We start from the raw sequence: 14588 nt of genomic DNA, 5'->3' as shown, positions 1-14588 counted from the left end.
CGATATGATATCAAAACATGCATGTTCCAACTTTTGTTGTTTCTGCAAAATGAATCCGCTTTTTTTTTTTTTTAAATTGCATTTGGGATGGGCCAAATAGGCTTGGTCCTATCAGGTCCTGTCGTCGTGTCTCCCCTATTGATCGCTCCAAGTTTTTTGACCTCTGACCCTCCATTTTAAGTTAACCAGTTTAAGTTAGGTTAACGTCTTAGGTTTTGTAGGATCTCTGTGCTGTTTGCTGTTTATATTACGCGCACGTCGCACGTGAAAGCCACAGGAGTTAACTCGTGCAAGAATTCGATAAATTGCAAAGTAAGTGTTGAGTTTGCGTTAAGCTGAAACAATTATTTTAATGTTATGACTGCCAAGTGATGAACAAACATTAAAATTGACATTTTGCGAGTTTTAGAGTTTGTTGCTTGTGATTTTGCATGCAGCTGATTATTGTTTACGTTTGATTTCAAGGTTATACTTGAATAATGCGACGAATTGTTTTAGGATTTTCACGAAAATGAACGTTTTATTGTCTTGCACGATAATGACAAGTTGTATTTGTAATAGATTATATTATGTATTTTAAGAAACTGCGTATTATATCGTACAGATATTCCTAATGAGTCAAATGGCACTGGATAGCTCTTCGGATGAAGATGATCCATATACAAATTCTGTTGCTCGCTTGAGAGGTAACACTTTCACTATTTTTGACAATTGTGACTTAATTATGAAAACTGAGTACATGGAAATACAGAAATAAAGCAGCTGCAATGTATTTCGATACTCGGTTGGATATATACAATTTGTTTTTACGATTAAATATGATGTTTTGTGTTTTTAGCATTGAAGAAACAACGTTTCGAAAGAGAGAAACTTTCTCCTACGAAGTACGTCTTACACAGATCGTGATTATTTAAAATATATTGTGTTGATTATAAAATATAAAAATTTTAATATTACGTGAATAATATCTACAATTATTTGTTTTATTTTCAGCATTGAACAGCAAACAAATGGTAAAGAGGTAAATGGTGAACATTTAAATGGTAAAGAAATAAATGGAAAAGGAATAAAAGGTGAAGAATTAAATGGTAAAGAAATAAATGCAGAAGACTTGTGTGCAAAGGACACGAATGCGGAAGAGACGAGTGACGACGGTATACAAACGCGAAGCAGGACGGTAAGACGGAATAATAGAAGGAATAATGGAATCGCTACTAGAGGTAGACGAACTAGGGGAAGGGTAATTTTTTTTTATATACATATACATGGATGGTTATCATTTATCTTGAAAGCAGATATCGAGTTTTGATATTTTGCTGGAGCTTCTAAAACGTAGCTCATATTCTTTTCGAGATAAATATCACTTATGTTATATGTAAAATATGTCGATGTTTAATTCAAGAGGGCAGTATACGTATAGTTTTTATGCCAATGTTTCAGCGTTTGCCTATTGGTCTGGAGTGCGGCGTGGAATTCGTGAGGGAAGAAGTACCTAAATTAACCGTTGAATCTTGTAAAGATAATATAATCGCTCTGTCGGATGATGATAAGGAAGATGACAACTATGAGATGAATATAAAAGTATATTGGAGATCAAATAGAATCGATCGTTTAAGTATGCGTAGAGTATGTGTCAGTGGTTAGCTAGTAATATGGCAAGTCACAGTTTCGTATAATTATTTTCGTAAAGATAACTCTCTTATTACAGCATGACAGTTTCAAAGGAATTTTCGAATATTACGCTGACTTAGAAAAAGTTTCCGTGAATGAAGTACTAATCATGAAGAAGGATCAAATTATCAATCCCACCGACACCCCTGCGTCGCTCAAACTTTCCATTATAGATATACTCGGTTAGTATAAATGAGTCGGTGATTTTACGATACAATAATGCAATGCTTACTTTATACTTGTAGACGGTGGGATAGTGAATCCAGGTATGAACACGTTGTCCCAGGATGAGAGCAACGATGAGGACGTATGCACCATTAAAGTACAAACGGCAAACAAAAAGCAATCCTTGACTATTCCACTTAAAAAGGATGAACAATTTAAGAGGCTGTTCGCTAATTGCGCTGAGCAACTTAATGTAAAGGAGGAAGAGCTGAAATTTTACTTCGATGGAGAACAGATTAGTCCGACTGATACTCCAGAATCTTTGGATCTCGAAGGAGAAGCTTGCGTCGATCTTCATATTTCTACGTAATATGTAATATAAAGATAGCCTGAATTTTTTAAATACATTTTTACACATTGCGTTCACTATTGTGTGTACTATAAATATATTATTACTATTATTTACTTTATTTTTAATGTTTTATATTACATCTTTAATTACCTGTATATGGCTATCAAATCTTATTTATCGTTAAATATATATGAGAACTTGCTGATTAAATATTTTTGAAAAATCGTTATCGTTAATAATAAGTAGGTTATTTACATAAAAATAAATCGTTTGTAAAAGTATTTAATCTGAAAGATATATAAATATAAGGAATATAAGTCGGCTTTCTCTCTCTCTCTCTCTCTCTCTCTCGAAATCAAACTATATTTATGATAGAATTATCAACAATGGATTTTTAAACAGAGTTTAAAACATTTTATTCATGCTGCAACTTTGTTTCTATGTATAATAAGGAATGTGGTACTTGTTACCGATAGTTATATATTAGTCTTACAAGAACGTGTTTAAATCAAGCAATAATTGTTGCGTGCCTTAAAATACATTTATCGATACAACGTTATATATTATGGTATTAGAACTTAATTCTTCAAAAAGGTATTTTTACAACAACGAATCATATATTTATATATATTGTAATACATAATTATATTATACATAATGTACATAACATACCGATATGCTCTATAGGTATATAAATGTATTATATACATATAAAGCCCACTTCAATATTTCTGTTTATTACGATTCTGCACAATATATTGACTGTACTACATTCAATTGCAACGGCTATATTCTTTTCAACATAAGCAGTCAAGAACAATAATTATTAATTATACATTTCATCCGCGTTAACATTCCTAACCTGAGAAAGTACACTTTGTCTCGTTTATGAACACCAATTTTTAAGTTGACATCAAATATATTAGTATAATAGTATATGAAGTATTTGATCGCTGTACACTTTACGTTCGTGATTTTATCACCTGTCAGAAGGATAGAGGATAGAATAAAAGACAACGGAATAAAAGGACATTTGTGAAGAATAATGTACATATTTGCTTGCGACTCTTTCAACGATAAATATTGCACGGCAATTCATCATCAGATACTTTCATTGAAAATATTAGGCTCGGCAAAAGGCGTGTCGTACGCTAATTTTATTCTATATAATACATGATAATGCGGTAGTAATTTGCTGTTAAAAGGAATGTTTTGGAGAGTCAATCAATTGTCGAGGAAATTAGCTTAATCGTTAAATTTACGATTTGTATTGCGTCCGAACAGTGCGGAACGAATCTCGGGTACCAATTGTTGCGCTATCAGCTCTAATCTGGTCTCCAAAGTATTGCTAATCTTTATGCGCCCTGTGAGACAAAAATTATTTTGTATACGATATTAATCAAGCAATTAATATAATGTAAAACACGCATAATTATTTCGCTAAAATCAAACTAAGTTGTAATTCGGATCACTACAAATTTACGTGATATATTATAAATAATTTTTCATTATTTTTGCAAGGCAGCGATTAATAATTTCACGATTGACCCAATAAAGAAGAATTTCGACGATATAATTACCTCTGGCTGCTAATAATTCCACACCTCCGCAGCTTTCGGGAGATAAGAAATTATCGGTATCGATCTTCAAGATAATATCCTTCTTAGTTTTCTGCTTATACCGTTGCTGAATGCCGTCGATGAGGGATTCTACGAGAGGTACGTCGACTTGACGAACGCGAAGAGTAATGTTTGCCTCTGTTAGCTGTAAAAAAATATAAATCATATAGAAACATTTATAGGGTCAGAAAGTGACGAGCCACGTAACATACGATAATAACAAAGTAATTAAAGTTACAAAGAGATATTACTTGATAAAGCCCTTGGATGATCAACAGCTGAAGAATTTCTCTATATCGCGCGGAGTTCTGAGTTACTTCGCCTAATCTCTTTCTAGCGTCGTCAAGGACGTTGCGTACATGATCTTCGCGTACTTTTAGAGCCTTCAATCGTGCTTGGTTGAGCATGTTTGAGGATTGTCTACGGTAATAAAATTATAAATGTGACCATGTATCGTAGACATTTTTATTTAAAAATTTTTTTAAAAATTGAGAAATTAAATCTTGAAATTATAAGATCATCATGGAAATTTTTAACAGTCTACATATTATAAGTATATAATTAAAAAATAATAATAATTTTTCATATACACACATCTTCTTTTGCAGTTCAACTTGCTTTTCCTTTTTCTCATAATACTCCATGATCTTGAGACGCTGTTGCTGCACCAGACGTCCCTTCTCAATATTAAATTCTTCTTCCGCCTTGGCATCTATCTCCTCTGCCTTTTCATTGGCCTCTTGTTCTATGAAGGCCATCATATGCTTGATCTATAATTGTACCGTTTCTTTTCTCAGAAAAGCCTCTTACAACGACAAAATTTAACAATCAACTACTTAAATCTACCTTTGAACAATATATCTCTTTCCCTCTAAAGAATGCATAATAAATTACATAAAAATATGTGTTCTCCAAGTCATATGTCTTAGCCAGGAGCCTCAACTGTATCTCTTTAAGTTTTAAATGTTCAAATATCCCATTGACATTACGACGTATACATAGACGAACGATTAAAGAATTCTTCCCGATTTCCAAGTTTCGCAACTGGCCATTAATTTATTCGATTTTGCCTAACATTTGGACGTAAGTACGCGGACGTCTCTCGCTCCGTTTGGCCGCTGGTACAAGGGTACACAGATTTCGAGCAGCTACGAGAACGAAATCCGAGATATTCGCGCGGCGCGCAACCCCCTCCTCGAGGAGGGTGCTCGGGCGAAGCTGGTAAACGTTCCAGCGCGACGATAAATAATCGTAAAAGATATTAATAGCGCGAGAGGCAGGAGGACCGTTACGCAAGGATGCCCTTTTCCCTCGCTCACCTGCTTCTGCACGTCCGCGTCGCTGAGAGCCATGGTGCCGTTCGGTCCGTTCCCTTTCCCGAAGACAATCGGAGGGCTCGCAAGGGCTCGGGATCACGAGACGCGGTGCGGAGGAGTCGTCGAGTCAACGCCTACGACAGCACGTCTGATGCTCGGCGTAACGTCGGTCATATGACTCGAGCCGAGAAGGCGAGAAGTGTGACCGAAGGCGGCGCTGGCGGCGTCCCCAAACGCACGTGGCGACGGCCCCCGGCCCCGTCGTCGTGCGCGCGCGCGCCTTTACGATCGGTCGGTCCCTGAGGCGGTCGTTTGCGTATCCGGTGGAAGTCGGAGAAGAGAGAGAAACAGAGAGAGAGAGGGAGGGGGAGTACTCTGATTAGTTTGCTTTTGCCCCCCACTTTGCTGTAGTGAGTGTTTCGCTTCGCGATCATGGCGGACCCGTTGAGTCTGCTGCGACAGTACAATGTCAACAAGAAGGAGATAATCGAACGCGAGAACCAAATCATATTCGGCGAGTTCTCCTGGCCGAAGAACGTCAAGACCAATTATCTGACTTATGGGTGAGCTTACGTCGGGAACGGCGTCTCGATACCGCCCCGCGCGGTCGCAATCTGCTCGACTGCCATGTTTAAAGCGAGAGCCCGAGAGAGAGAGAAGGAAGAGAGAGGGAGATACGATGTACATATTGCGAGGCACGAGAAATCGCCCTCGCGCGGGGCGAGTGACAGCTGGAGAGTGCTGGAAATCGTGTTAGAAGTGTTGTCGCCACGTGCCTTGTGATTCTCCTTCGCGAAACGTTATCCGATTTTCACCGAGGGACTCCAGAGCTTTTTAGAAATTTTATCTTTTCACGGTGTCTTTTCCGTATCCTTAAACAAAATTTAATTTTCTTTCCTAGTGAGCTTTAGATCGACCCTTAAACTGTAGTGCCGCGGTGTCTGGTATTCGATTCTGTTTTGCGCAACCTGATACCGGTGTTAGGTGACCTGGAAATCAGACTCAATGTATATCGCACGGCCAAAGTCTCAAATATCACATTTCCCTTTACTCCCAAATCTATAGGACCGTGCTTATTCTGGAGTTAGATTATAAGATTGTTATTTTCTTTTACCTCTGCTTTTTCACAGTTTAATTCACAATCAAAGCCACATTGTATACGAAACAATTATATGTTTTATTTAAGGAGGTATAGAGATAAAGATTGATTAAGTATTGGCAACAATAAGCGCTACAAAGTATAAAACATTTCTTCGAGATAGATACTTGTCCATTCTTTCTGTTTTCGTTTTTAGATCTGGAAAAGAGGGAACGCCTAAGGAATACTATACGCTCGAGTGTCTTTTATTCCTGCTGAAACATGTTCAGCTTACGCATCCAGTGTACGTGCGACAAGCGGCCGCGGAGAATATCCCGGTGGTGCGTCGGCCCGACAGAAAAGACTTGCTGGCCTATCTCAACGGCGAGACCGCCACGTCAGCCGCCATAGACAAATCGGCGCCGTTGGAGATCCCGACTCAGGTGAAACGCGCTGCCGAGGACGGTTTGGAAAGCGGATCGTCGAAGAAGCCCCGTTTCGAGGAGACTCACGTACAAAAGGTGAAGGAGCAACTCGCCGCGCGTTTGGACGCTCCTAAAGAGGCGTCGGTCACCGTCGACAATATCAAATCGCTCTCGGAGGCAATGTCGGTGGAAAAGATTGCGGCGATCAAAGCGAAACGTCTGGCGAAGAAGCGCACCACCATCAAGGAGAACGACGACATCGGCATGGGCTCGGATCTACGCGTAATCCTCGACATGGATGTGGACGATACGAAGGACATCGTGTCCCGCGAGCGGCAATGGCGAACGCGCGCCACCATCCTGCAGAGCAGCGGCAAGATCTTCGCGAAGAACATCTTTGCGATTCTGCAAAGCATTAAAGCGCGCGAGGAGGGTAGACAGAAGGGACCTATCGTGCCTACGCCCATGGTAACGCCGCGGTCGACACCGATGCGGCCCCTGCCACAACCGGCCGTCTACAATCGTTACGATCAGGAGCGTTTCATCCGGCAGAAGGAGGAAACGGAAGGCTTCAAGATCGACACTATGGGCACGTACCACGGCATGACGTTAAAGTCCGTGACCGAGGGCACGAATCCCGCCGTGAGAAAACCCCCGACCAATCCGTCCGCTACGCCAACCTCCGGTTTACTGCCGACTTCCGCGGCTAAACTAACGCCTCAGCAAGCCGCGCAGAACAAGCGACCCAGCCGAACGCCCATTATCATCATTCCCAGCGCCAACACATCTCTTATCACTATGTATAACGCCAAGGACATCCTCCAGGACTTGAAGTACGTCAGCAATGAGGACAAACGGGCGCAGGGTTCCAAGCGGGAGAATGAGGTGCTTCTTCAACGACGCAAGGAAGGCGGTCTGACCGTACCTTATCGGGTAGTCGATAATCCACAAAAGCTCACCCACGCCGACTGGGAGAGAGTCGTTGCCGTGTTCGTCATGGGACCGGCATGGCAATTCAAGGGTTGGCCGTTTGATGGAAATCCGGTGGAAATCTTTTCGAAAAGTACGAAGAAATATTTCTAAAATAAAAATACCAATTTTCGCGCTTACAATTATTTTTGACACTTTGTACAATCTTTCAAATATTTTATTGCGATTACACTAAATAATGTTGTAAATCTTTAGCTTTCTCATGGAAAGAAGAAAATATAACTCGCAGTTATTTCATTTATGTTTTGCGACTCGGTATTATATTTCGAATGTGTAAGCAATTTTGTTCTTTCTTCCATAGTATGCGCATTTCATTTGAAATACGACGAGATGAGACTGGACACGAACGTAGCGCGATGGGCCGTCACAGTGATCGATTTGAGTCGGACAAAGAGGCACTTGGACAGAGCAGCGTTAATGATATTTTGGGAACATCTCGATAAGCGAGTATCTTATTAATTTAATTTATTATCACGTACGCGCGCGCGCGTACACGCGTATCTTTCTATTGTAATATAACGATCTTATTTCTGAACTTAAGCTGATTAATTAATTTTTTAATTTAATCTCTAACTCCAATTTTTTTTTAATTCTCATTGTTTGATGAATAATACATATATATATATATATATATATATATATATATTTAAGTATGTATACCTTTAATAATAATCAAGATAAATTGTATGTTTACAGACATATGATCAAGAACAAGCCACATCTTCGTTTCTGAAGTTCTAAAGCGATTGGGATTGCAGAAATGGCAATATACTCGTCGTGGCGTCCTATGTCCCCATAGGTTGGAATTCTCACGCGAAGATACAGGGCCGTGAGGCCTTCCGGCGTTGATGTTGCGACGCTGATTGTGCGTGGGTAAAAGTACCCATGATAAGCGATGCGACGTGTGATAACAGAATCGTTGTCACACTACGTTAGACGCGTTTACATTTTGTTGTTGCTTGCACGAATAAAACACAAAAAAAATTGCAGTGCGTTATATACGTCTTCTTCAATTGAAAAGTTAATTCTGTGTTAAGTTTCAAATTCACACTGCGTTTGCAAAGCTAAAACGTGACCGTTAGGCCTTCGAGTTTTATTCGAGGACCGAACGGAATACGAGCGCGAGAAAAAAAATTTTCAAGTGCCAACGCGACGAGGGTTTGCCTCGTCCAATTTTTCAGGCAAACGAGCAAGAGGATTACATTTCGACGATCGATAGCGGTGTTAAGTTTCTTTGCGCGTGCTTTGTAATTCGAGACGCGATGCCGCGGATCCTCCCGAGGGAGAAAAGACGGGGTGAGTTTTTGCGGGGGGGGGGGGGGGAGATTCGGTCTGTTTTCTCTGCTCCTAAAACCAAAGCCAAAGTAAATCGCTTGCGGCGCGACTTCGACTGCGGTACGATTGACCGGCCAGCGTTGTTTATACGGTGGTGGATCGAATATTTCTAACTAGATTACCGACGCCCTATTACTTCGACAAATACGACGGATTTACCCCGTCCTCCCCGACAGCTTCGCTGCAAGCCCCGCCTTCCCTCCCCTGAGCGAACGTCACTCGGGAGAGGCGATCGACAATCTCTCTCTTTCTCTCGTTGCGCGTTTCTTTTCAATTACCCCGTCATGTTTTCTTGCGCGGAAAATTGAATAACATCGCTCCTTCTTTTGCAATTTTCGATGAGCTGACGATCAGTTAACAAAACCGTAATATAGTAACTGGGACATGTAAATAATGTAATACTTCTCGATTAAAACAAATTTCCTATATAGATAAAGAAGATTATGAGATATTTCAACCCGCACATATACTTTCTTCAATTTTATTAATTATTACTTTCTTATTTAGGAGAATTAATATTAAGAGACTATTCTGCAGCGATCTACCGCGATAAATATTTGTACAGTTCGCCGTACCTCCAGAGAAATATATTCAAGTGAACTTGTAGTTGCATTGCGTGCAATTGGGCTGCACGCAGGGGATGCTCGGCAGCACGGCGGGAGGCAAATGATGCAGGATGCCCGCCGATCTGGCGGACGACAACCGATCCGCCGCTACTTGGGCGCACATGCGCACGTCCCGCAGTTGCTGTTGCACGCCGGTGGTGAAGTAATTGTTGTAGCGAAAATTAAGAGCCACGGTCTCCTGATCGGCCGTGGTTTTCGCGATCGGCAGATCGGTGCCCTTGGCGAATTGCTCGCTCGGCACGATGTTCAGCAGGCAGTAACCCGCATCCCCGTAGACGTTTCTGGACAGGCTGGTGTAGATTGGTGCCAGCATTGCGCCGGGAATCGATTGCTGCTGCTGCTGCTGTTCCCCCGCGCTGTTGTCGACGATCGTCTGCGGGGGCCGGAAGGCCGAGGACGCGTGGCCGATGCTGGTCGACATCGCTGGCTCGGCGAGGCCCAGGCTGTCGCTCGCAAAGTACTCGATCGCCTTGAGCAGATCCTGGCCACAACGTTGCAGCACCAATTGCAGAACCGACAGCTTGGTGTTCGGGAATAGGCGGGCTAGAGTCTCCACGGAGGTCTGAGATACCAGGGTGGATTCTCTGGCGCCCTCCAGCTTGCCCGCGTCGAAGAGGAGGCTTCTGGATCTCGAAGAGGTCTCCAGACTATCCTGAGAGCAAAAGGAGAATTACGTGGATGTAGAAGGATCTTCAATTAACGATGGACTCGAACCGACTCCTTTACATCTCGTTTCATACGTACAGGACACACGTTTTGGATACGAGCGGGTAAAGCATCGTTGGTCGACGACATACGTGGAGGATCTTTCGAATCCTCGGAAACTCCGTCGAGCTTCTTCGCAGCGGGGGTCGCATCCTCGTTTGGATCCACCGTCGCTTTCGGCTCCGTCACGGACATTCCGAAGATCTTGCCCGGCGGAAGCCGATCGAGTTTCTGTCCGGTGGCCACCTTTGCCATTTTAAGAGCGATCGCGTCTTCGGCTGCTTGTTGTCTTTTCAGAGCAACCTTGCCGAAAACAACTGTCTTTATTCAGTTCCAAAGGAAAAATTAAAATTCTCCCAACCTGCTTATCTTAAATTTTATATAAATTTTAACGAAGAAAAGTATCTCGCGAATTTGGCATATGTTTAAAAGCAGAAAAGGATGCAAATCGTAGAAAAGAAAATTATAATATATTAGAGAGTATACAAATTTAAAAATATGTGAATACGACAGGAAATATCCTAATATGTAAAATCTTTCTTTCTAGATGCTAATGTGCGTGAATAAATTAATAACGTATATATCTAAGGCTAAACTTAAAAAATGCGTGAATCTAACCGAAAATATCCCAATATAAAATATTTCTCTCTTAGGTGTTGGAGAAGTAAATAATTTAAAGTCATAAAATCTCGGAGACTAGTACGAGTAAAAATATACGGTCTGCAATATCGATTCGCGGTACCATGCTATAATTAATAATGGCAAAATATACGTCGAGCATAAAGATCCTTATACATGCGGCGCATAGCAATTGAATCGCGATGGATCATGACTATACGCCCGACTTATAAATGGACCCGTCGCTTATGTACGAGCCGCATTTACCGCGCTGTTATTCCAAGCTGGACCACCCGCAATAATCTTTCACGTCGCTGATGCCGGGGAGAGAATCTACTAGGCCAGTCGCCTTCTTCGTCCCATTTTCTCGTCGATCTCCGCGTTCGATCACCGAGGTCCGAAAGGGGATAACTATCCAATTTCACTCGGGCGGGTCAATATATCTCGCCATGTGTTCCTCTCTCCTCCGGTTGTTGTTACAAAAAGCGTTCGCTACAAAGTCTTACTTAGGGAAATACGACTCGCGAAATTCAACAGCGCGCAATTAATATTAGGATTTATATTAATGACAATGCCACGTGTACTCGATATTTTATTAAAGAATTAAAATAGAATTTATTCCACAAATTCAAATGTCACGTTCTTAATTCTCGCGGCGATCGTTTAAGTATAGAATTTAGTAAGCCGTATTCCAGCATATATTATACGTACGTGTGCGCGTACACGTGTATATAAATAATTCCGATAACATTTCTCCGAGTGATATTACTTCCGGTAGCGTTAATCACCGCGGATTAACCGCGATTCGAGTTTGCGCGCGGCGCGAAAGTTTCCCGCGATAAAATCGCGCGCGGTTACACGCGCGGTGCACCGGCGATTATTACCGGATGGACGGTCGCGAACGCACGTTTTGCTCGACCGCAACCACCCGTGTGGAGTTTCTCGCTCTGTCCGACTATTTCCGTTCCGAAGATACGGGGGTAGACATATACGTGCGTAGCGTTTAAACGTCGCTCGTCCGCTCTCGCCCCCGCGCGTTTACCGCATCGAAAGTCTCGCTGCAAACAAAGTATCGAGTATCATAATGACTATGCAAACAGAAATGAAACGCTATACCCCGAGCGTTAATGGATTTAATTTATCTCGCCCTCCTGCTGTTCCTGTCCGTCCTCTCGGTCGAGGACGAGGACGAGGAGGAAATCGTCCGCGAGATGCTTCGCACGCATGTCGATCGCGCCCGAATTCGAGGGGTCCGGCCCGTGACGATTACGCACGCTCGTGTTTAATCGCGATGTTAGGGGGAAATAAATTCCTGATATCGAAAGAGCGCGAGGAGACAATTGAAATCGTCGGCGGTAAATAAAAATGATGACGCACGAAATCCCCATGTTTGTTACATTACGAATTCAAATTTATAAGTTAAGGGGATCCTATATATAGCGAAGGCCGAACTTCCTCGATGTTGATAATGTCAACTTTTCTCTAATCCTGTTTTCTGTGTTATATATTTATATCCGTCCTTGTCTATAACTATCTGAGAAAAAAATTTTCTTTATTTTAATAAATGGAGTCACAGTTGTGTGCAAATTAATATTTGCTAAATCTCCAGAACATTTGTTTCTCAGTGTAACGTAACTCTGCTACTACCACTATAGGATCCTCTTAAAAACGGAGCTTGAAATTTTTCCGTCTCTTTTTCTTTACATTATTTATTTCGTATATCAGCTTTCTCCGAATAAATATCGAGTTTCAACCGTAAATTATCTTGCCGATTTGAACTTTTATGGCACATTCGTTGTTCCGTTTTGCGAAAGGGAGAGAAACACTGAGCGCGCGATTCTCTTTTCATTGAAGGGTCGCGGCAGGGCGATAACGTACGCGGTAACGAGCTCCGATCGGGCGTCTCTTTAAATACCGAAAGGTGATGAACCGTGCGAAATAAAATATCGGAAGCGCGTTAATCGCGCTCAACTGCGCGTGCATCGAATTGACATTTTTCTTTTACATTCTCCCTCACGCACGATCCATCCGCTCAAAGCCGCGGCGATAACACGCTCGCGCGTACCAAGTTAGCGACGGCGTAAATGGAGGGGGTGAGATCCGTGACGTTTACATTCGCGAATGACCGTGTACGATTTGACATTTCGGATCGCGTCGTTCGTGGCTTTCTAATATTAAACGGCGCGCCAAAGATGAAACGCGTAAAACGATACAAATAACGGCACCGTCGCGGTAACAGTTATACAAAGGAAAGACAAACAAAGCAAGAATTATCGGATGAAAGATGACGGAAGACCGAAAAGGGGGGTCGAGTGACCTGCAAATTGGAGAACTCCGCGCGTCGCGGCTTACCTGCGCGGCCATCACTCGCTGCCGTTCGGCGATCAGGGAACATTTCGGGCACAGGCACTCCCGGTAACGGCACTCCCGCTTGTGGCCCCGCAGCCACGAGATGAGGCCGTGATTCCGGCAACGGGCGCACTTCGGTCTCCGCTGCTTCCCGTCCGTTCCCTCGTTGTTTTCGTTGTTCTCCGACCTGCTCCTGCCCTTACCGCGAAGCATGGTAGCGTCCCACGCCGCGCGAAATTAGAGTCGATTTTGTTTTCCTTTCTCTATTTACTCGGCGGTCCACATCGCGCTGATCTCGTTGTAGAATCGTCGAGGAAAGTCTCGAGCGCCGCGGCGAACGTCTTACGATTTTTAAATCCTTTCGAAATGTACGACGACGGGTTTTCTTTCGGCGACCCGCGCGGTATTGAAAGCTGACAGTTGATTGCCAATTATAAAAATGTATATTTATTACATCGACGGTATAATTATTATGATACTGCGTGACGAAGCTAATGGAGCTTTCAAGCGGAAACGTTAAAGCTTTCGAGAATCGCGAGAGGAAGATCAAGATTGGCTCCCGCACGTGCGGCGTTACCGCGCGCGCGGCTTCTCGGCGATCGTTAATTCGGAACTGCGCGAAAAGAGAGCCGGAGCGATCTAATCGCCGGCGAGATCTCGTTTCTTCCGGCTTGGCGACGGTCCGGTTCGATTGGCCGCGGACGTGCGGATGTACGGGACGTTTAGGCTCTTCCACGCGATTCCGCGGCATCCCCGGAGCGGAGGAGGGTCGAGAAGACAAACAGCGGCTGGACCACCCTTCCTCGGCGATTGGTTCCGTTGTGTTTGCTCTTGTCGCCACTCCTACCCGGCGAGTATCACGGATATATTCGCTGGTGTACGATTTTGTCTCATTTTTCCGTGTTACATCGCCGAGGATACGCGACGCCGCGATTTAAAAGGGAGATTAATGAGTCGTGTGAATAAAAGCCAAGTAAACGTTGTCGTCGCAGATACAATTTTGAAAATAAAATAAAAAAATAAAAATAAAAAAAGTTTCTCGCGCTTCTCGATGTGTGTTTTATATACTAAATTTCTCAACAATTATTTTTATGAGGCAGCTTTCAAGTCGAAGGCTAAGAACTAATAGATAAATTTGTTACGCGAAGGCTGATTACGTCAAGGTAATTTCTATTTCTCCAAGCAAAATTTACATTGAGAAAATTAAAAAGACATCTCCATTTTCTTCGAGCAATAATATTCTCTTCAACTTCGATGAGATCGAAAATCGAAAATTTATTCTTACATTCGATGCGAAAGTAAAAGAAAATTGCCAAAAGTATCAAAAGTTTTGCAGTTA

At 42.5% G+C, this 14588-nt stretch overlaps 4 protein-coding genes across 8 annotated transcripts; 2 read left to right on the top strand and 2 right to left on the bottom strand.

Annotated features, from left to right (window-relative positions):
• The first annotated feature begins 164 nt into the window (after positions 1 to 164).
• Rad60 (DNA repair protein Rad60) lies at positions 165 to 3296 on the top strand. 4 transcript variants are annotated; one of them, XM_077403841.1, is made up of 7 exons: positions 165 to 312; positions 605 to 686; positions 839 to 884; positions 994 to 1177; positions 1441 to 1626; positions 1691 to 1853; positions 1917 to 3296. In XM_077403841.1, the coding sequence occupies exons 2-7, from the start codon at positions 614 to 616 to the stop codon at positions 2204 to 2206; spliced, it is 942 nt and encodes a 313-aa protein (XP_077259967.1). In that variant the 5' UTR covers positions 165 to 312; positions 605 to 613; the 3' UTR covers positions 2207 to 3296. The 4 variants fall into 4 exon arrangements, with proteins under 4 accessions (XP_077259967.1, XP_077259966.1, XP_077259963.1 ...); XM_077403840.1 differs by having other exon boundaries at positions 994 to 1240; positions 1709 to 1853; XM_077403837.1 differs by having other exon boundaries at positions 994 to 1240.
• Positions 2784 to 5317, bottom strand: Vha26 (V-type proton ATPase subunit Vha26). The gene is made up of 5 exons (XM_077403844.1): positions 5127 to 5317; positions 4402 to 4577; positions 4059 to 4227; positions 3769 to 3952; positions 2784 to 3552 (listed from the first exon to the last, which is right to left on the bottom strand). Exons 1-5 carry the CDS (start codon positions 5157 to 5159, stop codon positions 3434 to 3436), a joined length of 681 nt encoding a protein of 226 aa, XP_077259970.1. The 5' UTR covers positions 5160 to 5317; the 3' UTR covers positions 2784 to 3433.
• A 204-nt stretch (positions 5318 to 5521) lies between these two features.
• Hyx (cell division cycle 73 hyrax) lies at positions 5522 to 8613 on the top strand. Its single transcript, XM_077403830.1, has 4 exons — positions 5522 to 5686; positions 6419 to 7689; positions 7918 to 8059; positions 8313 to 8613. The coding sequence occupies exons 1-4, from the start codon at positions 5556 to 5558 to the stop codon at positions 8347 to 8349; spliced, it is 1581 nt and encodes a 526-aa protein (XP_077259956.1). The 5' UTR covers positions 5522 to 5555; the 3' UTR covers positions 8350 to 8613.
• An 803-nt stretch (positions 8614 to 9416) lies between these two features.
• On the bottom strand, positions 9417 to 14533 carry LOC143896190 (doublesex- and mab-3-related transcription factor A2). Of its 2 annotated transcripts, none has more exons than XM_077403833.1 (3): positions 13253 to 14533; positions 10322 to 10603; positions 9417 to 10229 (listed from the first exon to the last, which is right to left on the bottom strand). In XM_077403833.1, exons 1-3 carry the CDS (start codon positions 13460 to 13462, stop codon positions 9543 to 9545), a joined length of 1179 nt encoding a protein of 392 aa, XP_077259959.1. In that variant the 5' UTR covers positions 13463 to 14533; the 3' UTR covers positions 9417 to 9542. The 2 variants fall into 2 exon arrangements, with proteins under 2 accessions (XP_077259959.1, XP_077259960.1); XM_077403834.1 differs by having other exon boundaries at positions 10322 to 10585.
• Between the last annotated feature and the right edge of the window lie 55 nt (positions 14534 to 14588).

This window comes from Temnothorax americanus, unplaced genomic scaffold (genome assembly GCF_048541705.1).
Source record: "Temnothorax americanus isolate GAGA-0224 unplaced genomic scaffold, ASM4854170v1 Scaffold18, whole genome shotgun sequence".
Taxonomy (NCBI): domain Eukaryota; kingdom Metazoa; phylum Arthropoda; class Insecta; order Hymenoptera; family Formicidae; genus Temnothorax; species Temnothorax americanus.
Note: the sequence above shows the minus strand (reverse complement) of the source record. Positions and strands in the feature narration are given on the sequence as shown.